General features: G+C 38.5%; 1 protein-coding gene across 1 annotated transcript in view; it reads left to right on the top strand.

Annotated features, from left to right (window-relative positions):
• The window catches only part of CFAP54 (cilia and flagella associated protein 54), a 901,430-nt gene that overhangs the window by 602,124 nt on the left and 271,554 nt on the right, over positions 1 to 27,752 (top strand). Inside the window, exons 48-51 of the mRNA XM_053719246.1 lie at positions 17,531 to 17,597; positions 18,214 to 18,414; positions 25,280 to 25,366; positions 25,854 to 25,976. Of these exons, the coding sequence (XP_053575221.1) occupies positions 17,531 to 17,597; positions 18,214 to 18,414; positions 25,280 to 25,366; positions 25,854 to 25,976 (478 nt within the window). The remainder of the gene's footprint in view (positions 1 to 17,530; positions 17,598 to 18,213; positions 18,415 to 25,279; positions 25,367 to 25,853; positions 25,977 to 27,752) is intronic.

Here is a 27,752-nt window from a genome sequence, read left to right as displayed (position 1 = left end):
TATATGTATGAAAGCCAATGTGTCTCCCCATTTAAATTTATGTGATAATTGTGCCATAGCGTCCAAACAAAGTAAGGACAGTACTGCCACAGATAATGAAATTGCCCAAGATGATTCCTCAGATGAGGGGAGTAAACATGATACTACATCATCTCCTACTGTGTCTACACCAGTTTTGCCCAAGCAGGAGGCCCCTAGTACATCTAGTGCGCCAATACTTATTACCATGCAACAATTAACGGCTGTAATGGATAACTCCATAGCAAATCTTTTATCCAAAATGCCTACTTATCAGAGAAAGCGTGATTGCTCTGTTTTAAACACTGAAGAGCAGGAGGGCGCTGATGATAATTGTTCTGTCATACCCTCACACCAATCTGAAGGGGCCATGAGGGAGGTTTTGTCAGATGGAGAAATTTCAGATTCAGGAAAAATTTCTCAACAAGCTGAACCTGATGTTGTGACATTTAAATTTAAATTAGAACATCTCCGCGCACTGCTTAAGTAGGTGTTATCTACTCTGGATGATTGTGACAACTTGGTCATTCCAGAGAAATTATGCAAGATGGACAAGTTCCTAGAGGTTCCGGTGCACCCCGACGCTTTTCCTATACCCAAGCGGGTGGCGGACATAGTAAATAAGGAGTGGGAAAAGCCCGGCATACCTTTTGTCCCCCCCCCTATCTTTAAGAAATTATTTCCTATGGTCGACCCCAGAAAGGACTTATGGCAGACAGTCCCTAAGGTCGAGGGGGCAGTTTCTACTCTAAACAAACGCACTACTATTCCTATCGAAGATAGTTGTGCTTTCAAAGATCCTATGGATAAAAAAATGGAAGGTTTGCTTAAAAAGATTTTTGTACAGCAAGGTTACCTTCTACAACCCATTTCGTGCATTGTTCCTGTCACTACAGCAGCGTGGTTCTGGTTCGAGGAACTAGAAAAGTCGCTCAGTAGAGAGACTCCATATGAGGAGGTTATGGACAGAGTTCACGCACTTAAATTGGCTAACTCTTTTATTTTAGATGCCGCTTTGCAATTAGCTAGATTAGCGGCGAAAAATTCAGGGTTTGCTATCGTGGCGCGCAGAGCGCTTTGGCTAAAGTCTTGGTCAGCGGATGTGTCATCCAAGACAAAATTGCTTAACATCCCTTTCAAAGGTAAAACTCTATTTGGACCAGAATTGAAAGAGATTATTTCAGACATCACTGGGGGAAAGGGCCACGCCCTTCCACAAGATAGGTCTTTCAAGGCTAAAGATAAGTCTAATTTTCGTTCCTTTCGCAATTTCAGGAACGGACCGGCCTCTAATTCTGCATCCTCTAAGCAAGAGGGTAATGCCTCACAACCCAAACCAGCCTGGAAACCGATGCAAGGCTGGAACAAGGGTAAGCAGGCCAAGAAGCCTGCCGCTGCTAACAAAACAGCATGAAGGAGTAGCCCCCGATCCGGGACCGGATCTAGTGGGGGGCAGACTCTCTCTCTTTGCTCAGGCTTGGGCAAGAGATGTTCAGGATCCCTGGGCGCTAGAAATAGTTTCTCAAGGTTATCTCCTGGAATTCAAGGAACTACCCCCAAGGGGAAGGTTCCACATGTCTCACTTATCCTCAAACCAAATAAAGAGACAGGCATTCTTACATTGTGTAGAAGACCTGTTAAAGATGGGAGTGATACACCCAGTTCCAATAAAGGAACAAGGAATGGGATTTTATTCTAATCTGTTCGTAGTTCCCAAAAAAGAGGGAACTTTCAGACCAATTTTGGATTTGAAGATCCTAAACAAATTTCTCAGGGTACTATCGTTCAAGATGGAAACCATTCGAACGATTCTACCCACTATCCAGGAAAGTCAATTTATGACTACCGTGGATCTAAAGGATGCGTACCTACATATTCCTATCCACAAAGAACATCATCAGTTCCTAAGGTTCGCTTTTCTGGACAAGCATTACCAGTTTGTGGCCCTCCCATTCGGGTTAGCCACTGCTCCAAGGATTTTCACAAAGGTGTTAGGGTCCCTTCTAGCGGTTCTAAGACTGAGGGGCATTGCAGTAGTACCTTACTTGGACAACATTCTAATACAAGCTTCGTCCCTGTCAAAAACACAATTTATGCTTACCTGATAAATTTATTTCTCTTGTGGTGTATCCAGTCCACGGATCATCCATTACTTGTGGGATATTCTCATTCACAACAGGAAGTTGCAAGAGGACACCCACAGCAGAGCGGTAATATAGCTCCTCCCCTAACTGTCATAGCCAGTCATTCGACCGAAAACAAGCCGAGAAAGGAGGAACCATAGGGTGCAGTGGTTACTGTAGTTTAAATTTAAAAATTACCTGCCTTAAAATGACAGGGCGGGCCATGGACTGGATACACCACAAGAGAAATAAATTTATCAGGTAAGCATAAATTGTGTTTTCTCTTGTAAGGTGTATCCAGTCCACGGATCATCCATTACTTGTGGGATACCAATACCAAAGCTAAAGTACACGGATGAAGGGAGGGACAAGGCAGGAACTTAAATGGAAGGAACCACTGCCCGTAAAACCTTTCTCCCAAATATAGCCTCTGAAGAAGCAAAAGTATAAAATTTGTAAAATTTTGAAAAAATATAAAGCGAAGACCAAGTCGTCGCCTTGCAAATCTGATCAAAAGAAGCCTCATTTTTAAAGGCCCAAGTGGAAGCCACAGCTCTAGTGGAATGAGCTGTAATTCTTTCAGGAGGTTGCTGCCCAGCAGTCTCATAGGCTAAGTGGATTAAGCTTCTTAGTCAAAAAGAAAAAGAGGTTGCCGAAGCCTTTTGACCTCTCCTCTGTCCAGAGTAGACAACAAACAAAGCAGATGTTTGACGAAAATCTTTAGTAGCTTGTAAGTAAAACTTTAAAGCACGGACCACGTCCAAATTGTGTAACACAAGGATGGAACAACAATCTCTTGATTGATATTCTTGTTAGATACCACCTTAGGTAAGAACCCAGGTTTGGTACGCAGGACTACCTTATCCGTATGAAAAATCAGATAAGGAGAATCACATTGTAAGGCAGATAGCTCAGAGACTCTACGAGCCGAGGAAATAGCTACCAAAAAAAGAACTTTCCAAGATAAAAGCTTGATATCTATGGAATGAAGGTTCAAACGGAACTCCTTGAAGAACCTTAAGAACCAAGTTTACGCTCCATGGTGGAGCAATAGGTTTAAACACAGGCTTGATTCTATTTAATGGTAAATTTTCCTGGTGACAGGCTTTCGTGCCTGTCTTAAGGTATCAATAACTGACTCGGAGAAGCCACGCTTTGATAAAATCGTTCAATCTCCAGGCAGTCAGCCTCAGAGAAATTAGATTTGGATGGTTGAAAGGACCCTGAAGTAGAAGGTCCTGTTTCAGAGGCAGAGACCATGGTGGAAAGGATGACATGTCCACTAGATCTGCATACCAGGTCCTGCGTGGCCACGCAGGTGCTATCAGAATCACCGATGCTCTCTCCTGCTTGATCTTGGCAATCAGTCGAGGGAGCAGAGGAAACAGTGGAAACACATAAGCCAGGTTGAAAGACCAGGGCGCTGCTAGAGCATCTATCAGTGTCGCCTTGGGATCCCTGGACCTGGATCCGTAACACGGAAGCTTGGCGTTCTGGCGAGACGCCATGAGATCCAGTTCTGGTTTGCCCCAACGATGAATCAGTTGTGCAAATGCCTCGGGATGGAGTTCCCACTCTCCCGGATGAAAAGTCTGACGACTTAGAAAATCCGCCTCCCAGTGCTCTACACCTGGGATATGGATAGCTGATAGGTGGCAAGAGTGAATCTCTGCCCAGTGAATTCTTTTTTAAACTTCTAACATCTCTAGGGAACTTCTCGTTCCCCCTTGATGGTTGATGTAAGCTACAGTCGTGATGTTGTCCGACTGAAATCTGATGTACCTCAGAGTTGCTAACTGAGGCCAAGCCTGAAGAGCCTTGAATATCGCTCTTAGTTCCAGAATATTTAATGGAAGGAGAGACTCCTCCTGAGTCCACGATCCCTGAGCCTTCAGGGAGTTCCAGACTGCACCCCAACCTAGAAGGCTGGCATCTGTTGTAACAATTGTCCAATCTGGCCTGCGAAAGGTCATACCTTTGGACAGATGGACCCGAGATAGCCACCAGAGAAGAGAATCCCTGGTCTCTTGGTCCAGATTCAGTTGAGGGGACAAATCTGTGTAATCCCCGCTCCACTGACTGAGAATGCATAGTTGCAGGGGTCTGAGATGTAAGCATGCAAACGGCACTATGTCCATTGCCGCTACCATTAAGCCGATTACTTCCATACACTGAACCACAGAAGGGTGCAGAATGGAATGAAGAACCCGGCAGGAATTTAGAAGTTTTGATAACCTGGACTCCGTCAGGTGAATTTTCATTTCTACAGAATCTATCAGAGTCCCTAGAAAGGAAACTCTTGTGAGTGGGGATGGAGAACTCTTTTCCTCATTCACTTTCCACCCATGCGACCACAGAAAGGCCAGTACTACGTCCGTATGAGACTTGGCAATTTGGAAGTTTGACGCCTGTATCAGGATGTCGTCTAAATAAGGGGCTACTGCTATGCCCCGCAGCCTTAGGACCGCCATAAGTGACCCTAGAACCTTTGTAAAGATTCTTGGGGCTGTAGCTAATCCCAAGGGAAGAGCTACAACTGGTAATGCCTGTCTTAAAAGGCAAACCTGAGAAACCGATGATGATCTTTGTGTATCGGAATGTGAAGATAAGCATCCTTTAGATCCACTGTAGTCATATATTGACCCTCCTGGATCAGTGGTAGGATGGTACGAATAGTTTCCATCTTGAATGACGGAACTTTGAGGAATTTGTTTAAGATCTTTAGATCCAAAATTGGTCTGAAGGTTCCCTCTTTTTTGGGAACCACAAACAGATTTGAGTAAAAACCCTGTCCCTGTTCCTCCTTTGGAACTGGATGGATCACTCCCATAACTAGGAGGACTCGTACACAGTGTAAGAATGCCTCTCTCTTTATCTGGTGTGCAGATAATTGTGAAAGGTGAAATCTCCCTTTTGGGGGGGAAGCTTTGAAGTCCAGAAGATATCCCTGGGATATAATTTCCAACGCCCAGGGATCCTGAACATCTCTTGCCCACGCCTGGGCAAAGAGTGAAAGTCTGCCCCCTACTAGATCCGTTCCCGGAGGCAGCAGCAGGCTTTTTTACCTGCTTACCTTTTTTCCATGTCAGGTTTGGTCTCCTGACCGTCTTGGATTGAGCAAAAGTTCCCTCTTGTTTATTATTAGAGGAAGTTGATGCCGCACCTGCCTTGAAGAATTGAAAGGCACGAAAATTAGACTGTTTGGCCCTAGATTTGGACCTGTCCTGAGGAAGGGCATGACCTTTTCCTCCAGTGATATCAGCAATAATCTCCTTCAACCAGGCCCGAATAGGGTCTGCCCCTTGAAGGGAATGTTAAGTAGCTTAGATTTTGAAGTCACGTCAGCTGACCATGATCTAAGCCATAGCGCTCTGCGCGCCTGTATAGCAAAACCAGAATTCTTAGCCGTTAGTTTAGTCAAATGAACAATGGCATCAGAATAAAAGAATTGGCTATCTTAAGTGCTCTAAGTTTGCCAAGTATGTCATCCAATGGAGTCGCTACCTGTAAAGCCTCTTCCAGAGACTCAAACCAGTACACCGCAGCAGCATTGACAGGGGCAATGCATGCAAAGGGCTGTAGGATAAAACCTTGTTGAATAAATATTTTCTTAAGGTAACCTCTAATTTGGATTGGATCTAAAAAAAAAAGCACAACTGTCCTCGACAGGGATAGTAGTACGCTTTACTAGAGTAGAAACTGCTCCCTCCACCTTAGGGACTGTCTGCCATAAGTCCCATGTGGTCCCATGTGGTGGCGTCTATTGGAAACATTTTTCTAAAAATAGGAGGGGAAGAGAACGGCACACCTGGTCTATCCCATTCCTTATTAATAATTTCTGTAAACCTTTTAGGTATTTGGAAAAACATCAGTACACACCGGCACTGCAAAGTATTTATCCAGTCTACACAATTTCTCTGTCACTGCAATGGTGTCACAGTCATTCAGAGCAGCTAAAACCTCCCTAAGCAACACACGGAGGTGTTCAAGCTTAAATTTAAATGTAGAAATATTAGAATCAGGTATCTTTCCTGAGTCATTAACATCACCCATTGACTGAAGCTCTCTTTCCTCAGCTTCTGCATATTGTGAGGCAGTATCAGACATGGTTCTTAAAGCGTCAGTATGCTCTGCATTTTGTCTCACCCCAGAGCTATCTCGCTTACCTCTAAGTTCAGGTAGTCTGGCCAATACCGCTGACAGTGTATTATCCATGACTGCCGCCATGTCTTGTAAAGTAAACGCTATGGGCGCCCTAGATGTACTTGGCGCCATTTGAGCGTGAGTCCCTTAAGCGGGAGTCAAAGGGTCTGACACGTGGGGAAAGTTAGTCGGCATAACTTGCCCCTCGTCAGATTCCTCTGGTGATACATTTTTTAAAGACAGAAAATGATCTTTATTGCATAAAATGAAATCAGTACATTTGGTACACATTCTAAGAGGGGGTTCCACCATGGCTTTTAAACATAATAAACAAGGAGTTTCTTCAATGTCAGACATGTTTATACAGAATAGCAATGAGACTAGCAAGCTTGGAAAACACTTTAAATCAAGTTAACAAGCAAATATAAAAAACGGTACTGTGCCTTTAAGAGAAACAAATTTGAAAAACAGTGAAAAAATGCAGTAAATCAAACGAAATTTTTACAGTGTGTATTATAGGCTAACAGAGCATTGCACCCACTTGCAAATTGATGATTAACCTCTTAGTTCAAAAAACGGATAAAAAAAAACGAAATAGACGTTTTTTAGCAAGCTGTGGCCCTACCTTCCCCAATAAACGACTTTGGAAAGCCTTTGAGCCCTTTAGAGATGTCCTATAGCATTCAGAGGGCCTTTGAGGGAAGCTGGATGTCACAGTTTGTAATTTTAACTGCACCAACTGTAACTTTTATACTACAACAGTGGAAATTGTTTCTAGTCAAAATTTAAGCCAGCCATGTGGAAAAAACTAGGCCCCAATAAAGTTTTATCACCAAAGCATATATAAAAACGATTAAACATGCCAGCAAACGTTTTATATTGTAAATATCATAAGGGTATTACCCCGGGGAGTAAGCATGATACCAGTCGTTATTAAATCACTGTATTCAGGCTTAACTTACATTAATCCGGTATCAGCAGCATTTTCTAGTGTTTTCCATCTCTAGAAAAAATTATAACTGCACATACCTGATAGCAGAATAAACTGCACGCCATTCTCTCGCTGAAGTTGCCTCATCTGTGTAATCCCCTCAGACATATGTGAGAATAGCAATGGATCTTAGTTACAACCTGCTAAGATCATAGAAACATCAGGCAGATTCTTCTTCTATTTACTGCCTGAGATAAAATAGCACAACTCCGGTACTATTTAAAAATAACAAACTTTTGATTGAAGAAAATAAACTAGCTATATTTAACCACTCTCTCCTACAACGTCCTTGCTTGTTGAGAGTTGCAAGAGAATGACTGGCTATGACAGTTAGGGGAGGAGCTATATTACCGCTCTGCTGTGGGTGTCCTCTTGCAACTTCCTGTTGGGAATGAGAATATCCCACAAGTAATGGATGATCCGTGGGTTGGATACACCTTACAAGAGAAAGCAATGGCTCATATAGACATCGTTCTGGCCTTTCTCAGATCACACGGATGGAAGGTGCACATAGAAAAAAGTTCTCTGTCTCCGTCGACAAGAGTTCCCTTCTTGGGAACAATAATAGATTCCTTAGAAATGAGGATTTTTCTGACAGAGGTCAGAAAATCAAAACTTCTAAGCTCTTGTCAAGCTCTTCATTCTGTTCCTCGTCCTTCCATAGCGCAGTGCATGGAAGTAGTAGGGTTGATGGTTGCAGCAATGGACATAGTTCCTTTTGCACAAATTCATCTAAGACCATTACAACTGTGCATGCTCAAACAGTGGAATGGGGATTATACAGACTTGTCTCCAATGATTCAAGTAGATCAGAAGACCAGAGATTCACTCCGTTGGTGGCTGACCCTGGACCATCTGTCCCAGGGAATGAGCTTCCGCAGACCAGAGTGTGTCATTGTCACGACCGACGCCAGTCTAGTGGGCTGGGGAGCGGTCTGGGAATCCCTGAAGGCTCAGGGTCTATGGTCTCGGGAAGAATCTCTTCTCCCGATAAACATTCTGGAACTGAGAGCGATATTCAATGCTCTCAGGGCTTGGCCTCAACTAGCAAAGGCCAGATTCATAAGGTTCCAATCAGACAACATGACGACCGTTGCGTATATCAATCTTCAGGGGGGAACAAGGAGTTCCCTGGCGATGAAAGAAGTGACCAAAATAATTCAATGGGCGGAGGATCACTTCTGCCACCTGTCTGCGATCCACATCCCAGGTGTGGAAAACTGGGAGGCGGATTTTCTGAGTCGTCAGACATTCCATCCGGGGGAGTGGGAACTCCACCCGGAGATCTTTGCCCAAATAACCCAATTATGGAGCATTTCAGACGTGGATCTGATGGCGTCTCGTCAGAACTTCAAGGTTCCTTGCTACGGGTCCAGATCCAGGGACCCCAAGGCGACTCTAGTAGATGCACTAGTAGCACCTTGGACCTTCAACCTAGCTTATGTATTTCCACCGTTTCCTCTCATTCCCAGGCTGGTAGCCAGGATCAATCAGGAGAGGGCCTCGGTGATCTTGATAGCTCCTGCGTGGCCACGCAGGACTTGGTATGCAGACCTGGTGAATATGTCATCGGTTCCACCATGGAAGCTACCTTTGAGACAGGACCTTCTTGTTCAGGGTCCATTCGAACATCCAAATCTGGTCTCCCTCCAGCTGACGGCTTGGAGATTGAACGCTTGATTCTATCGAAGCGTGGGTTTTCAGATTCTGTGATAGATACTCTGGTTCAGGCCAGAAAACCGGTAACTAGAAAGATTTACCATAAAATATGGAAAAGATATATCTGTTGGTGTGAATCCAAAGGATTCCCATGGAATAAGATAAAAATTCCTAAGATTCTCTCCTTTCTACAAGAAGGTTTGGAGAAAGGATTATCTGCAAGTTCTCTAAAGGGACAGATCTCTGCTTTATCTGTCTTACTACACAAAAGACTGGCAACTGTGCCAGATGTTCAAGCATTTGTTCAGGCTCTGGTTAGGATCAAGCCTGTTTACAGACCTTTGACTCCTCCCTGGAGTCTAAATCTAGTTCTTTCAGTTCTTCAAGGGGTTCCGTTTGAACCTTTACATTCCATAGATATTAAGTTACTATCTTGGAAAGTTTTGTTTTTGGTTGCAATTTCTTCTGCTAGAAGAGTTTCAGAGTTATCTGCTCTGCAGTGTTCTCCGCCCTATCTGGTGTTCCATGCAGATAAGGTGGTTTTGCGTACTAAGCCTGGTTTTCTTCCTAAGGTTGTTTCTAACAAAAATATTAACCAGGAGATAGTTGTACCTTCTTTATGTCCGAATCCAGTTTCAAAGAAGGAACGTTTGTTACACAATTTGGACGTAGTCCATGCTCTAAAATTCTATTTAGAGGCTACAAAAGATTTCAGACAAACTTCTTCCTTGTTTGTTGTTTATTCTGGTAAAAGGAGAGGTCAAAAAGCGACTTCTACCTCTCTTTCCTTTTGGCTTAAAAGCATCATCCGATTGGCTTATGAGACTGCCGGACGGCAGCCTCCTGAAAGAATCACAGCTCACTCCACTAGGGCTGTGGCTTCCACATGGGCCTTCAAGAACGAGGCTTCTGTTGACCAGATATGTAAGGCAGCGACTTGGTCTTCACTGCACACTTTTGCCAAATTTTACAAATTTGATACTTTTGCTTCTTCGGAGGCTATTTTTGGGAGAAAGGTTTTGCAAGCTGTGGTGCCTTCCGTTTAGGTAACCTGATTTGCTCCCTCCCTTCATCCGTGTCCTAAAGCTTTGGTATTGGTTCCCACAAGTAAGGATGACGCCGTGGACCGGACACACCAATGTTGGAGAAAACAGAATTTATGCTTACCTGATAAATTACTTTCTCCAACGGTGTGTCCGGTCCACGGCCCGCCCTGGTTTTTTAATCAGGTCTGATGAATTATTTTCTCTAACTACAGTCACCACGGTATCATATGGTTTCTCCTATATATATTTCCTCCTGTCCGTCGGTCGAATGACTGGGGTGGGCGGAGCCTAGGAGGGACTATATGGCCAGCTTTGCTGGGACTCTTTGCCATTTCCTGTTGGGGAAGAGATATCCCACAAGTAAGGATGACGCCGTGGACCGGACACACCGTTGGAGAAAGTAATTTATCAGGTAAGCATAAATTCTGTTTTTGCAAGATATATCCTTTATTCGCTATATGTGAACCTTTCAGCTATCAAATAGCCAGTAGGAGGAGTTTACAGTCATCCGTGGTACACCCTTTATGAGGGGTTTGGATCGGACATACCCTAACTGGTACGTGCACACAGAACTGTGTTTATGGGACTTTGCGGCATCGGTATTTTCCCACTGAAAGTAAGCCACATAGAAGCTGTTTACAAGTTCTGCACTTGACAGGCATGATAGCCTATGAGATGGAGGCATTTTGGAAGTAAACCAACCAGATGAGAGGTGTGTAACACCACCAACCCTCCTACCTCTGACGTCATACCAAAGTATCAGCATGTATGAGGATTGAAGCTAAATGGTTGGTTTGTTGAAATGCTGCCGCTAATAAAGGTATACCTCTGGATTGTTGGCTTGCAAGCCCTCCTTATCCTCTGGGGACTGTGTGAGTAACTCTGACCTTATATACAGCCAGCTGATTACGGTCATCGTTTAGAGGACTTTACTGTGCAGTTCTGCTTATGTTCATCTGTAAAGGGTATTTTCACTTGCTTTATTTAGGTTTTAGATTTTTTTGTTAGATGTTATATGTTTGTTGTTGGTCTGTTCAGGGTACTGGATGGTATCCAGTCGATGATATATTTTCACAATCAATTGTAACTTAATAAATGACATTTTAATTAAAAACTCTGTGTGCAGCAATCCCTTTCTTTAAAGTGACAGTAATGTATGCCACTTGAATCTTTCTATATTATTTTGTATACAATTTCTTTGAAGGGTTGCACCAGGCTTTTCTCATAGTAGTATTAACTCCTCCCTATAATTTATAAAAATATTTTTTCAATGATTGTATGTGGTTTAGGGGGCTACAGTAATGATTGGGTGAGGTTTGTGGTGCTGTAGTAAAGATCAGATGGGATTTGGGTGTGCTACAGTAGTGATTGGATAAGGTTTTGTGGGTGCAACTGTAATGAATGAATATGCAGAGCACCTTCAGAACCGATACTGACGACTACAGGCATTAATTGCAATAGGAGACAGAAGTAATTTTGCCAGTTTTCTCCGGAGGGGCAGGTAGGAGTACCTCAGCCAGCTGAGGTGTAGAGGTCTCTTTGGGGTACGTTTTCTGAGCGTTATTCCACTCTGTGGAAATTAAAGTGACAGTACCAAATTGAAATAAACTTTATTTTTTGTAATTTCTGTGGAAATACTGATAATTTTGGTCATGGAGCAGGTGTTTGTTCCTTTAGACCAGAGCTTTCCAAACCTTTAATGTTGGTGACCTACTTTTTAGACCTACATCATTTCACAACAGTATTTCAGTTGTACTAGCAAATAGGAGGTTAAACTAACTTGTTTTACAAGATACGGACACATACATAAATTATATAATAATGTATTTACAAGTAACAGTATGTACTGTATGTGCAAGAATAAAAAAAGTTTAATAACACCAATAGCTACTTATGATTTTATTGGGATGTATGAGGTTGATGAGATGAACACAGTTTCTGAATATTTGGTGAAATATTAGATAAAGACACTGACATTTTATTATCAAGCATATTTAAGCTTCCATTTCCTATCCATATATCAAGAGCAGGAGCAGCAATGCACTACTGGGAGCTAGCTGCAAAAAAAACCCACTTTGACTTCTGATTTTAGCTCAGCGTTTAAGCTGCTGCCTTCAGAGCTCTGTGAGTCCGACTGACTACTGCCCACGCTGCAAACACACTGCTGTCCCACTCACTGACTACACATGCAGTCACGAGCCGATTGAGGAGACTACACGTGCCGTCAGGAGCCAATGTGCCACCAAAGCCACCAATGGAAATAGTTTCAGTTCCCACTGAGCTGCGCCAATACGTTAAGATGATCTGTGACCCACTAGGTATCAATCACATGTCAACCATGTGATATGCGTAGTAGGCAGGCAGAAAGTCGGAAACCAAAAATTTGTGTGCTGAAGCAGGGACACAGTTACACACTGCCCCCAACACACTAATGTGTCTCAACACACAGTTTGGAAAGCAGTGCTTTAGAAAAATGTTTATTGTGTCTTGAGGCCCATATTGTTTTGCCTGTGCAAATTTTTTTTTCTCATGTTTAAAAAGAACTTTAAACTGCAAAGATAAAAAAAATAATTCTGAGCCTAATGTGTCTCAGGATGATGCTGTTCAGGCAATGCCACAGCTTTCTCCTCAAACGTCCCAAGCTTCAATTGTGTCACATACAGTGCCCTGCAGTTCCTCTCAGCCTCCTGGAGGAGTTAATTTGCCTGCAGATTTTGCTGCACAGGTATCTTCTGCAGTATCTGTGGCATTATCTGTATTTCCTATGCTAGGAAAATGCAAGAGGAAAATTAGACACTCAGATTGCAAGGTTTCTGCTCCACCTACTGCTACACAGGTAGCCCTCCCTCATAACTCTGATGAGGAGGATATGTCGGAAGCCTCTGAGGGTGATATCTCAGATTCGGACAGTATAATTCCTTTATCTGGTACTTAAGAAGTTAACTTCAGATTTAAGCTTGAACACCTTTGTGTACTGTTAAAGGAGGTATTGGCTAGTAAACTTAATACATTCTATGATGTTCCTTCCTCTGTGGAAGTGTTTCCTGTTCCAGACCGTGTGACGGAGATTATATCACAGGAATGGGAGAAGCTAGGGATACCTTTTTCCCCGTCTCCTGTCTTTAAAGGGACAGTCTAGTCCAAAAAAAACTTTCATGATTCAGATAGGGCATGTCATTTTAAACAATTTTCCAATTTACTTTTATCACCAATTTTTCTTTGTTCTCTTGGTATTCTTATTTGAAAGCTTAACTTAGGAGGTTCATATGCTAATTTCTTAGACCTTGAAGGCCGCCTCTTAAGAATGCATTTTAACAGGTTTTTCACCACTAGAGGGTGTTAGTTCATGTTTTTCATATAGATAACACTGTGCTCGTGCATGTGAAGTTACCTGGGAGCCATCACTGATTGGCTAAACTGCAAGTCTGTCAAAAGAACAAATAAAGGGGCAGTCTGCAGAGGCTTAGATACAAGATAATCACAGAGGTAAAAAATATATAAATATAACTCTGTTGGTTATGCAAAACTAGGGAATGGGTAAACAAGGGATTATCTATCTTTTAAAACAATAACAATTCTGGTGTAGACTGTCCCTTTAAGAAGATGTTTCCTGTTGCTGACTCCATTAAAGATTCATGGCGCATGGTGCCTAAAGTAAAAGGGGCCATTTCTACTCTGGCTAAGAGGACTACGATCCCTATAGAGGATAGCTGCTCTGTTTGTCAGATGTTCAAACTTTTTGTCAGGCCCTGGTCAGAATCAGGCCTGTGTTTAAAGCTGTTGCTCCTCTTTGGAGCCTTAACCTTGTTCTTAAAGTTTTGCAGCAGGCTCTGTTTGAGCCAATGCATTCCATAGATATTAAGTTGTTATCTTGGAAGGTTTTGTTTCTTATTGCTATCTCTTCTGCTCGGAGAGCCTCAGAACTCTCGGCCTTGCAGTGTGATTCACTTTACCTTATCTTTCATGCTGATAAGACGGTTCTTCGTACTAAGTTTGGGTTTCTTCCTAAAGTGGTTTCGGATAGAAATATTAATCAGGAAATTGTTGTTCCTTCTCTCTGTCCTAATCCTTCTTCTCATAAGGAACGTCTGTTGCACAATTTGGATTTTGTGCGTGCTCTAAAATTCTATTTACAGGTGACTAAGGACTTTCACCAGTCTTCTGCCCTATGTGTTTGTTTCTCAAGAAAGTGTAAAGGTCAGAAGGTTACTGCTACTTCTCTTTCCCTTTGGTTGAGAAGTATAATTAATTTTGCTTATGAGACTGCTGGTCAGCAGCCTGAGAGTATTACAGCTCATTCCACTAGGGCTGTCTCCTCTTCTTGGGATTTCTCTGGAACAGATTTGCAATACCTTTTCCAAATTTTCCAAATTTGATACTTTTGCCTTGGCTGAGGCCTCTTTTGGGAGAAAGGTTCTTCAAGCGGTGGTGCCTTCTGTTTAGGCCTACCTGTCTTGTTCTCCCTCCCTATTCATTCCGTGTCCTCTAGCTTGGGTATTGGTTCCCACTAGTAATTGGAATGATGCCGTGGACTCTCCATATCTTAGGAAAGAAAACAAAATGTATGCTTACCTGATAAATTTATTTATTTCCGGATATGGAGAGTTCACGACCCCTTTATTAAGACAGTTTTTTTTTATACTAAACCTCAGGCACCTCTACACCTTTGTGTTATTCCTTTTTCCATTTCCCTTTGGTCAAATGACTGGGGATTATGGGTAGGGAAGTGACACTTAACAGCTTTGCTGTGGTGCTCTTTGCTTCCTCCTGCTGGCCAGGAGTGATATTCCCACTAGTAATTGGAATATGACGTTGTGGCTCTCCATATCCGGAAAGAAATAAATTTATCAGGTAAGCATAAATTTTGTTTTTTGTCATACAAGCCACTGCTGACTCTGAGATGGTGTGGTATTTGAATACTGGAGCACGGGCCCCCCACAGGATATGTGCATATGCCTCAGAAAAACCAGAATAACTTTTATCAAAAGCATTTTTGCTAATGGAAGTATATTGCAAAAATGCTTATATTTCAAACTTAAATGCACCCATGCACAATTCATTTTTGACCTCTCTATCCCTTTAAGTAATGTGTAAAAATGTATTTTTTTTCTTATCAAAATCACTTTTATTTTTAACATATATTTATTTAACTATCAAAAAAGTTGCCCAGATTTGACAGGTCCACTTTAATAAATCATAAGTTCCCACGGGAATAGGGCCCTCAATTCCCCCTGTATTTGTCTGTACAATTTTGTCTCTTATTGTATTGATTCTCCGTTGTACTTTTATCCTTGTACCCATGGGCAACGCTGCGGAATCTGTTGGTGCTTTATAAATAAAGAATAATATTAATTGTAAATATAGCACTTATTTTATGACATGGCAAATCTCGGTAAAGGACTTAAGCCTTTACACTTGGGGGCCAATTTATCATATTGCGAGCGGACATGATAAGATGTAGCGTATCATGTCCGCCGCACATCGATAAATGCCAACAGCATACGGTGTCAGCATTTATCATTGCACCAGCAGTTCTTGTGAACTGCTTGTGCAATGCCGCCCCCTACAGATTTGCAGTCAATCGCCCGCTAGCAGGGGTGTCAATCAACACGATCGCTGTTAAAATTATTGTAGAGGGAGAAGTCACAGTAAGGGTTAAAGTTTTATAATACAAACGTAATGTAGGTACTAGTTTTACAGTGGATAGGGCCAGAAGCTGCCTTGTTGCTCCCTTGCTATAGACTTTTATAGCATATATCGATGTGCGGACTCTGGGGCTGTGATTTATCATTGCACCATCAGTTCTTGTGAACTGCTTGTGCAATGCCGCCCCCTACAGATTTGCAGTTAATCAGCCGCTAGCATGGGGTGTCAATCAACCCGATCGTATTCGATCGAGTTGACTTTAGACCGCTGCTTCATAACTTCTGTTTCCAGCGAGCTTGATAATTCGGCCCCTTGGTCACAACTATTTTTATGCAGCATAATGAAATTACTAGTTTGTTTAGATTTTAGTAAACAAACAACTACTCTAGTTGTGGCATTACTCTGTAAACTGATCACTAAATTATAGTGGCATCTGATGACTGAGGTCTATAGCAAGGGAGCCACAAGGCAGCTTCTGGCCCTATCCAATGTAAGACTAGTACCTACATTACTTGTATTATAAACCTTTAACCCTTACTGTGACTTCTCCCACTACAATAATTTTAACAGCAATCTTCTCCTCCCCCATGCAGTTAATCCTATCCTCAGCTCTTTTGGCCCCTGATTCACAGTTACCCCAAACCACCACTAATACAGCACCCCAAATCACAATTAAATTCTACATACCCAAACCACAAAATGAATCCTGATAGTGGATGATTCATTCCCAAAACCACAAATTAAACCAAACTGATATTGATTTGGAAAACAACACAATTTAAATCTGGCTTTGTCTTAGGTCAGTTAATTCTAAACACAAAGCCAATTTACCTTCATATCTGGTTGTTTAGCCTTCTATAGCCATGAATCAAGAGGCAATCCTAATTAGCTATTAATGACAAATTCAAATTGATCCTCCCCCCTCCCCTTTCCTCTCTCTCTCCCTTTCCCTCACTCTCTCTACACACACATATATATATATATATATATATATATATATGTATATATATGTGTGTGTGTGTGTATATATATCTCAGGCTTTTTGCCCTTTTGAAAGAGTTTAAATATTTAGTCTTGCTAAAGACACCATGTTTATTAAATGATCTGTTTTGAAAACTGTAAAACCTTAGTGATGAATTCCAGTGATAACGTACTATTATTTTAATGAAATGAAAACCACTCAAAGATTCAAGCAGCAAAGTACTCCCCTTAAAAACATAAACTCAATGCCTACTATAAGGTGTTTTGTCAAAGATTTAAAGCAACACTCAAGTGTTAAAAATGAAACTTTAAAGGGACAGTCAACACCAGAATTTTTGTTGTTTTAAAAGATAGATAATCCCTTAATTACCCATTCCCCAGTTTTGCATAACCAACATAGTTATAATAATACATATTTTACCTCTGTTATTACGACTGCCCCCTTATTTCAGTTCTTTTGACAGACTTGCATTGTAGCCAATCAGTGCTCACTCCTCTTTAAATTCATGTGCACGAGTGCAATGTTATCTATATGAAACACATGAACTAACACCCTCTAGTGGTGAAAACGGTCAAAATGCATTTAGATTAGAGGCGGCCTTCAAGGTCTAAGAAATTAGCATACGAACCTCCTAGGTTTTGCTTTCAACTAAGAATACCAAGAGAACAAAGCAGAATTGGTGATAAAAGTAAATTGGAAAGTTGTTTAAAATGACATGCGCAGTCTTTTTATATATACACTTTAAATCACCAGCTCCTACTGAGCATGTGCAAGAATTCACAGAATATACGTATATGCATTTGTGATTGGCTGATGGCTGTCACATGATACAGGGGGAGTGGAAATAGACATAACTATGAAATTTAATGTTAATGAATTTTGACCCAAAATAATGTAAAATATTTTTCCTACTTTTATGTAGATACATTTTTACATCCAATATAAATAAGAAAACAGAATGCTGCATTCTTTCTGCAATACTTTTTAAGGTAAGAACATCAAATTTATTAGTCATTTGTTTTTATGCAAATACATTGTTTAATTACCTTATGTCACTAGGAACTAGTATTCAGAATAGAAGCCATACTAAATAAATACATTTAATTTCAGAATAGAAGCCATACTAAATAAATACATTTTATTTCAGAATAGAAGCCATACTAAATAAATACATTTAATTTCAGAATAGAAGCCATACTAAATAAATACATTTTATTTCAGAGTAGAAGCCATACTAAATAAATACATTTTATTTCAGAATAGAAGCCATACTAAATAAATACATTTTATTTCAGAATAGAAGCCATACTAAATAAATACATTTTATTTCAGAATAGAAGCCATACTAAATAAATACATTTTATTTCAGAGTAGAAGCCATACTAAATAAATACATTTTATTTCAGAGTAGAAGCCATACTAAATAAATACATTTTATTTCAGAATAGAAGCCATACTAAATAAATACATTTTATTTCAGAATAGAAGCCATACTAAATAAATACATTTCATATTTCACTGCTACATGATCTGTTTATGTGTTTTCTATTTTTAGATTATGATAACATTAATGTCAGAATAATGAGTCACTGATTTTATTTTTAGGCTCTGTTTCGTGCATCTCTGCCACACCCAAAAGAGGACCTCCAGTTTGCATTATATGACATTGGAGAAGATTGTGAAGTGTCCGAACTGGTTCCGGGAATTGATCTGTTCTCTGATCAATACAGAGCTGATTTGAACACAGTTGTGGGCAGCTTATGTTTTCTAATTTCAGAGTTGCATTCTGCAACTCAAAATATCATGGTGAGATACAGGTTTAAATGTATCTGAATTTCTTATAGATGTGAACTGTTTTGCTTGCCATGGGGCATTATCATGTTGAATTGGGTTATAGACATAGGAATTTGAGTTGAATATCAAACTGAGAATCGAGCTTTCAGTTTGCAATTTGTGCCACAATTCATACTGGAATATTTCTAAAAACATAATTTCTATAAAAATAAACTATAATTCATGAGCTGATAATGATGTTTTATCATTATGAGCATAGATTTGATGTTTCTGCAGTTTAAAGCACTTTTCTCTGGATTTTTCAAATTACTTTTTTTATGATAACGACCCTCCAAACAGCAGTTTTTTTTCCGTCTTCTGATGTCACACGCTCAATACAATACACGGGAGACATTTTTGCCTTTTGATTAGTGAAATAACAGGAAAAAAAGAGTGCAATAGTAGTTAGATGCAAGTTGCTAAGCAGCGTTAGCTCATTTAAACTGCAGAATGTTTGCTATTTTTACATTTTACAGCTGCCCTAAATTGAAATCAGAAAATTGAGATAGTGTTGCAAGATATTCCAATCCAACAGATATATTGTAAACCAAAGTGTGTGAGACACAACAGGCCTGTGCGCCTTTTGTCTTTCTATGTAAAACATTATGGAATTTAAGATTACTGTAGTTGGGGGAGGGGGTTGAAGTAATACCTAATGCCTGTCAGCTTTGTCTTATGCACAGCAGTGATGTGCGGTGACTTCAGAGGCTGGTGAGGCAGTGTCTAGGAATCGGATACGCCTTCATTCTTTAGATATCCTTTGTTGAAGAAATAGCAATTGCACATGGGCGAGCCAATATCTATATGCAGCGACCATTCAGTATCTACTGAGCATATTTAGATATGATTTTCAACAAAGGATATCTTTTTTTCTTCATTATTTTGATATCCTTTGTTGAAAAGCATATCTAAATATGCTTAGAAGCTATTGAGCATATTTAGATATGAATTTCAACAAAGGATATCTGATTTCCTTCATTCTTTTGATATCCTTTGTTGAAAAGCATATCTAAATATGCTCAGTAGCTAATGAGCATATTTAGATATGATTTTCAACAAAGGATATCAAAAGAATGAAGGAAATCAGATATCCTTTGTTGAAATTCATATCTAAATATGCTCAATAGCTACTGAGCATATTTAGATATGCTTTTCAACAAAGGATATCAAAAGAATGAAGAAAATCATATATCCTTTGTTGAAATTCATATCTAAATATGCTCAGTAGCTAGAGAGCATATTTAGATATGCTTTTCAAAGGATATAAAAGAATGAAGAGAACCAGATATCCTTTGTTGAAAATCATATCTAAATATGCTCAATAGCTACTGAGCATATTTAGATATGCTTTTCAACAAAGGATATCTGATTTCCTTCATTCTTTTGATATCCTTTGTTGAAATTCATATCTAAATATGCTCAGTAGCTACAGAGCATATTTAGATATGCTTTTCAAAGGATATAAAAGAATGAAGAAAACCAGATATCCTTTGTTGAAAATCATATCTAAATATGCTCAGTAGCTACTGAGCATACTTAGATATGCTTTTCAACAAAGGATATCAAAAGAATGAAGAAAACCAGATATCCTTTGTTGAAATTCATATCTAAATATGCTCAATAGCTTCTAAGCATATTTAGATATGCTTTTCAACAAAGGATATCAAAAGATCCTTTGCCTATTATTTAAATACACCTCTCCTCATTTACATCTTGCCTTCCCTAGGTAGAACAAAAAATTGACCTGAAAATTTTTGGATATGGACAGTTGGACACCATTGATAATTGGGGGTATTTCAGTAATTATTGGGGTTCTTAGCAGCCCCAAGATCCCTCTTGAGCTGACTCAATAGGTGAGAGGTTACATAAAATGGGTGACTTGATTTAATAATAATTATTACTAGTAAATAACCAAAAACAGGCTACAGCTTTTATAGTGACTGAGACGACAAGGAAGTTGGTTTCTTATTCAAGCTGTTTCTTATTCGGGAAATTCTGTTTCTTATTCATGGAAGTTGGTTTCTTATTCAATTTTTTTGTCAGACTGCTTTAAATTTACTTTAAAATAAAAAAATAGGTTTTATTAAAATAATAATATGATTCATATAATGTAGTTACACAGAGGTGGAATCTCTTTATAATATAACAATTAGATATACAAACTTGAAAAAAGGGCATACGTTGGCACCACTACAAATATTACTATTTTAAAATAAATAACATATATTTTCAAAGGGTTAATAACCATTCGGCCACTGATTTCACTATGAATTTATACAGGGTAGATCCCATTCCCCCTCCATGTCATGCAATTGTTTTTAGCCTGGCCCAATGGTGTTTTTGGCACAGAAATTGATGCCAACCCTGGCATAGGTGCTCTAAGTCTCATTTTTGAATAAGTAACATATATTTTCAAAGGGTTAATAACCATTGGGCCACTGATTTCACTATGAATATATACAGGTTAGATCTCCCTCCATGACATGCAATTGTTTTTAGCCTGGCCCAATGGTGTTTTGGGCACAGAAATTGATGCCAACCCTGGCATAGGTGACATAATTCTCAATTTTGAATAAGTAACAGATATTTTCAAAGGGTTAATAACCATTGGGCCACTGATTTCACTTTGAATATATACAGGGCAGATCCTCTTCCATGCCATGCAATTGTTTTTAGCCTGGCACAATGGTGTTTTGGCACAGAAATTGATGCCAACCCTGGCATAGGTGACATAATTCTCATTTTTGAATAAGTAACAGATATTTTACATTGGGCTAGGCTAAAAACAATAGCATGGCATGGAGGGGGATCTACCCTGTAGATATTCATAGTGAAATCAGTGGCCCAATGGTTATTAACCCTTTGAAAATATCTGTTACTTATTAAAAATTGAGAATTATGTCACCTATGCCAGGGTTGGCATCAATTTCTGTGCCCAAAACACCATTGGGCCAGGCTAGAAACAATTGCATGGCATGGAGGGGGATCTACCCTGTATATATTCATAGTGAAATCAGTGGCCCAATGGTTATTAACCCTTTGAAAATATATGTTATTTATTCAAAATAGTAATATTTGTAGTGGTGCCAAAGTATGCCCTTTTTTCAAGTTTGTATATCTGTTATATAAAGAGATTCCACCTCTGTGTAACTACATTATATGAATCATATTATTATTTTAATAAAACCTATTTTTTTATTTAAAAAAAAATTGAATAAGAAACCAACTTCCATGAATAAGAAACAGAATTTCACGAATAAGAAACAGCTTGAATAAGAAACCAACTTCCTTGTCGTGTGACTGAGCCTGCTGGGGCCCTGGGCCATCTTTTCTTTTCTTTTAGGCGGCACTAAGTTGAAGTTAGATAACTTGAGTTGAACTTGTCAACTTGATATACATTTATTACAACGAACTTGCAGCCTCGCTGCCTCTATAGTCAAGGGAAGTGACTTGACTATTTTGGCAGCGAGGCTGCAAGTTAGTTGTAATAAATGTATATCAAGTAAGTTCAACTTCAACTCACGTTATCTAACTAACTTCAACTTAGTGCCGCACTGCCGCCTAAAATAAAAGATTGGCCCAGGGCCCCAGCAGGCTCAGTCACTATAAAAGGCTGAGGCCCGCAACCGCCACTGACACCTACCTAAATCAATCACAATATCACATCGAAGACACATGCACACTCCTGAGCTTACCTTCCTTTAGGGGTTTATGTCGTTTTAAGAGGGTCAGTCTACTTCATTATGCTGACAGAAAAAGAGCTATGCTTTAACAAAAGGATACCAAGAGAACTGCTACTTCTGATAAATTATGTAAAGTTGATTTTTTAACTGTACTTTATTCACTTTGGCATAAAAAGCATCAAGAGAGCAGACAAGGAAAAAATAAACCGAAAGTGGGCGATTATTACCAAGTGGACAGTATATGACATAATGTAGAAAACAGGTAGCCTAGAATTGCACATCATACAGACATATTTTATTTTCAAAACATTAAATTAAATTCTAAATCGTTTTTTTTTCTGTAATTCACATGCAGGGTCAGCAAAATAGTTTCTTTTATTCAATATAATATATATATATATATATAATTATTTACAAAACAATGTCTAATAAAATAGCTAATGGGAAGTGGAACTGTATAGCGTGCTGAGTCAATGAGCGGCAGCAGAGGACCAGATGGGGAAAAAACCAAGTCACAAATGAGATGCGTTGTTTCTGTGTTCAGTTGGATTTATCTGAAATTAACCCCTTAATTCACGCTTATAAAATATCTATTCATTTACTTATGAGGTATCACAAAGAAAAGTAAAGGGATGTGTGTAGGAGTTGGATTCACCACCAGCACATAAGACTTGTGGCCAGGGAGACACACAGAAACTTGTCACTAATTATAGTACTGAGTGTGTGGAAGATTAGTCAGTCAGTAGTACACTACACCATGCAGAAAAGAAGAAATAAGCATAGCATTTTAAATAACATTTTGACAACTAATAGACAATTCATATTTTAATTGTTTACTTGCCTACACCCGGTCCCTTTATTATAGAAATCGAAGACAGTCGAACTCGAACAGAACACTGAACAGTGAGTCAACTCCGCCACTGACACCTACCTAAAAAGATGCGCCGCCGCCAAATATAGATAAAGTTGACTTCTACGCTCCAGTTGCAATGCTGACTCTGACTGTTAATAACGGTCGTTCAGTACCACGTCTGACGGTCTGCGTTGAGCTGCTCTGAGACACGTGACCGCACGCGGAAGGATCTATTTCATTCCCGCCCGGCACTCAGAGACAGCCAGCCCCAGTCAGATTCAGACGAGTTCTGTATTCTGAATCTGATTGGCTGAGACTGAGTCAGACAGTGAGACTGAGAGGCGGCCAGGACGGAGGCTAGCCTCCTGTGGAAGCGTATGGGGCGCATTGGAGAGCACTGCATTAGCACCTTTTCTCCTCTGGTGGCAGTCTCTCAGCGTCCCATACACTTCCACAGTAGTCAATGCATTCATATTGCGCAATGCAAGGACAGCCGGCTGTCCTTGTCTTGCGCAATATGAATGTATTGATGTAATAATAAGTAGTACAGTCGGTTTTAATAAAATTTACACAATACACACAGTACTGTTCACAAACAGAATCATGATTTTGGTGGAGGGGTGGGGGGGTAGGGGGGGTCACCTTATTTTATAAAAAAAAAAAAATATGAAAAAAAAAAAAAATAATAATTTTTTTATTTTTTTATTTTAAATAAATTCTGTAATTACATAGATTGGCCAGGGGAGGCACTGCCTCACCTGCCTCCTGTGACTGCACGTCACTGATGCACAGCCATAATAGCATTTAACAATTGCCACAAGCAGTCAACTTGAGTAGTGGGTTACCGCCTCTATTTTAGGGAATACTTAAAGATGGTCCTGAGGCCCTATCTACCCCACAGTTATGGGCCATAATGGTTATGGGCAACACAGCAGGGAAACTCTTTAGCACTTCAGCATGCATAAAAGGGTAAAATGTGCTAAATCTCTGTGATGAATGGTTGCCTTTCCTTAATGTTGGGGACATTGAGATGTGTTGCTCCAAACCAAAAGCTTACTCACCACTGCTTTGAAAACAACTGCTACTTGAGACCTGGATCAGGCGCACATGCCTACAGCTAACCCAATCTCATTAATTCAAGTGCTCTAAACCCAACATGAATTACGAATATTTCTCATTCCAATGTTCTTCACAAAGAAGAATATGTTCTATGTATTCATAAATATATATATATATATATATATATATATATATATATATATAAATATGATGTGTTTTTTTTGGTAAAATGTATGTCTATACATATATATATATATATATATATATATATATATATATATATATATATACTGTGTGTATGTGTATGTGTGTATATATATATATATATATATATATATATTTATATATTTATATATACATTTATATATAGGAATATTGATTTACCTGTTCAGGTTAGCACACATGAAAACTTTGTAATCTTAAGACGAGTTATTGAAATATTACATATAAAATATTAACAAATATTAATAACAATTATTTAAAAAACATTAAAACATACTGCAAAATATTGTATATATATATATATATATATATATATATATATATATATATATTTAAGTATGTTTAATAATTTTTAGTAATATATTTTAATATTTTATATGTAATATTTCAATAACGCGCCTTAAGTTTTCATGTGCACTAACCGGAACGTTTTAAATCTAAATAAAAAAAAACGCATATTTTACATTCCTATGTTCTTCACATAGAAAATAATATACTTATTAAATACATATTTCTATGTTTATCTGATAATGTTCATGTAAAATTCATATCTATATCTATATATCTATAGGAATAGATATACAGGTATAGGTATATATAGTTATATATAGCTATATATATTTACAATAAAAAGGACATTATCCTGTACGTGAATAACATTAGAATTGTAAATATGCACCGTAAATATACAAGAAAACACATAAATATTTAAATACATATGTACACACACACACACACACACACATATATATATATATATATAAAGTGTCATACTGTGTATTTACTGTAAATATTTCACATTCCAATGTTCTGCACATAACAGAATATGTTCTAAGTATTTTTAAATATATATTCCTATATATATCTGTATATATCTATACCTATATTTTCCAGCTCTTGAAACATTACATATTACTTTCTCATATTTTTTTTCTTTTTTTGCAAAATGTATATATTTTTTTATAGGAATAAATAAAGATTTAATTATAATCCATCTTAAAAAAATATATTTTGTTTACAGGTTTTGCCATTATTCACATTGTACCAGTACTTTGTTTCAATAATTTGTCGTGACCCTGTCAGATCCATCGAAGGAAGGCTCCTTAAGGTATCTGAAATATTTATTTGAGTTTATTGACCTTGAGATAAACAGGTGCTAGAGAGGCATTCAATAGTGTCAGGCACACTAGCCTGAGTGACATTATCTTGCTATCCAGCTATTGGTTTAGACACTTAAGGTTTGTCATTTATCTGCCATTCGCAAAAGCAACAAAACATATTTTAGTCATCTGAATTGGTAATTTTTTTTTGTGGTTTACTGTATCAAGCTGAATAGTATATTTTTTTGTCTGCAGCTTGATATGAAATATTGTTTTAGTTAGCTACAAGAAATCATCATGCTTATATTATTGGTTCTGTATTAAAGGTCACAAGCTTTCCTGACCTCAAAGCTTCATTCCTTCCAAACTTCACTTGTAATGGACTTAATTTAATTTTTGGTTTGTAACATAGAATGTGACTTTTGACTTGCTGAAATCATTGAAGCGTGTCTGTTGGTAATGTCTCCCATCCTTTCCTTTATTATTCTCTTAAAGATTAAAGTTCTTACTGATCTGCATTTATTTACGGAGGCCTTTCATGAACTTTGTCTACTGACTCGTGGAAGAAGAATACCCAGAAGATCACAGAAAGGCTTTAAACTTGATGGCAAACTGGAGGTAAAAACGAATAAATTACCTACTATTTGTATGTGTGTGTGTGTATATATAATAAATCTTTGGATATTTCAAGTTTACAAACCTTCAAAATAAAAAAGTTGAACATCAAGCAATACAGTTTATTCAGATATTGTTTGTAAATATATTAGAAGTAGCATATCCATTAATTTACAAAATGCATACAGGAGACACTAAACACGGAAAAATATTGCACATTGCTAACCCATATTTAAAAAAATGCTTGAAGTTAATGCAAAGTAAAATATAATTATCAAACAAATCACCCTACAGTCATGAGGTTAACAATAATGTCACAATATACAAACAAAAAAGAAAAAGTAAAATATTTTGTATTTAGACAGTTCAATAACTAAGTTGAGTGTTGAAGCCAGTTTAACCCCATAAGTGCGGATAATGACAAGTGTCTTTATCCAGGCCGGTGCTTTCAGAGCTCCACCATGCACAAGCCCTGGAAAGCCAGAAGTGCAGGGAAGGACAGCAAGTCTTAAGAGAGCTGGATAGAGGAATTAGTATTCAAGCCCCTCAATATCAGCTCCCTTAAGGCCTAGAAACTTTAATACCCAGCGTTTGAAAGCTAATCACATGCCCTTTCAAACAATGTGGGTTTTGGGGGGTAAAGTTTATGTTTAAAGTAAAGTTTTAAAAGAAATACAAAGACTTTTTAAACAGCCCTAAGCCCATCTGTATATTTTTAATAGCCAGGTGATCACTGTGGTAATATTGATCACCTGCCATCAATAAATGTCCATTTATTTGCATAGAGACTCATGGGAGCCCTTATGTGCAGATCAAAGTTACATAACTATAAAGAAAGTCCCTTATTTATAAGAGGATAAGACCTTCTTTTTACTATTTAAAACACACACACATACTATTGTTTACAAGCTTGTTTATTAAAATTTTAGTTTAAAAACAAATACATTTTTCCTACTTTTTTTGCAGGGTTCTTACACATCATTATATATACATAAAATAATGATATAATTTTATTCTGCTAGGTCTTCTGAAAACATAAAATAAATATATATATATATATATATATATATATATATATATATATATATATATATATATATATATATATATATATACCTGTATGTGGATTTCTCCCTGAAAAATAACCTATAGTAGAGCTTATATATGAGCAGCATCTAAAAACTGCAAAACAGCTCAGCACAGGGGTGGGAATCAGTTAGCAGTTAAAGGGTTAATGATCAAATGACTCTCACAATAGCTTAGATTGATACATACTCATGAGCTTGTTGAAGGTACTGGTTGTATAGATCATGTTCAAAATTAATTGAGCATCGATTCAGTTATATTTTCTTTTGTTAAAGAGAGTACCTGCCGTTTACATTTATAGTTATGTGAGGCACCCAATACCATGAAACCATAAATGTGACCAGAGGCAGATACAAACCTTTATGACCTGCACAATTTTTGACTTGCAATCTTGCAAGTTTTTTTTGTTGTTGCTAGATTTTAATTGAATGTAGACCAATGTCTATTATATTGTGTCCCATTTCTTAGACCTAATATCTGTTGTGGTATCTATGCACCTATTTACTAAGCAGTTACTCATGGTTTTCTGTGTATAGAAATGTCTACCTATTGTACTTCTAGACTGATAATTTATAAGGTAATTAGGGAATTACCTGGTTTGATCTTTGGAACCAGTTGAGCAGAAGTTGGACTTCAGGAACTCAATAGAAGAAGAAGAAACCGTAGACAGGCCAGGGGGTCAGAACCAGGAAA

The sequence above is a fragment of the Bombina bombina genome, chromosome 6 (genome assembly GCF_027579735.1).
Source record: "Bombina bombina isolate aBomBom1 chromosome 6, aBomBom1.pri, whole genome shotgun sequence".
NCBI lineage: Eukaryota > Metazoa > Chordata > Amphibia > Anura > Bombinatoridae > Bombina > Bombina bombina.
Note: the sequence above shows the minus strand (reverse complement) of the source record. Positions and strands in the feature narration are given on the sequence as shown.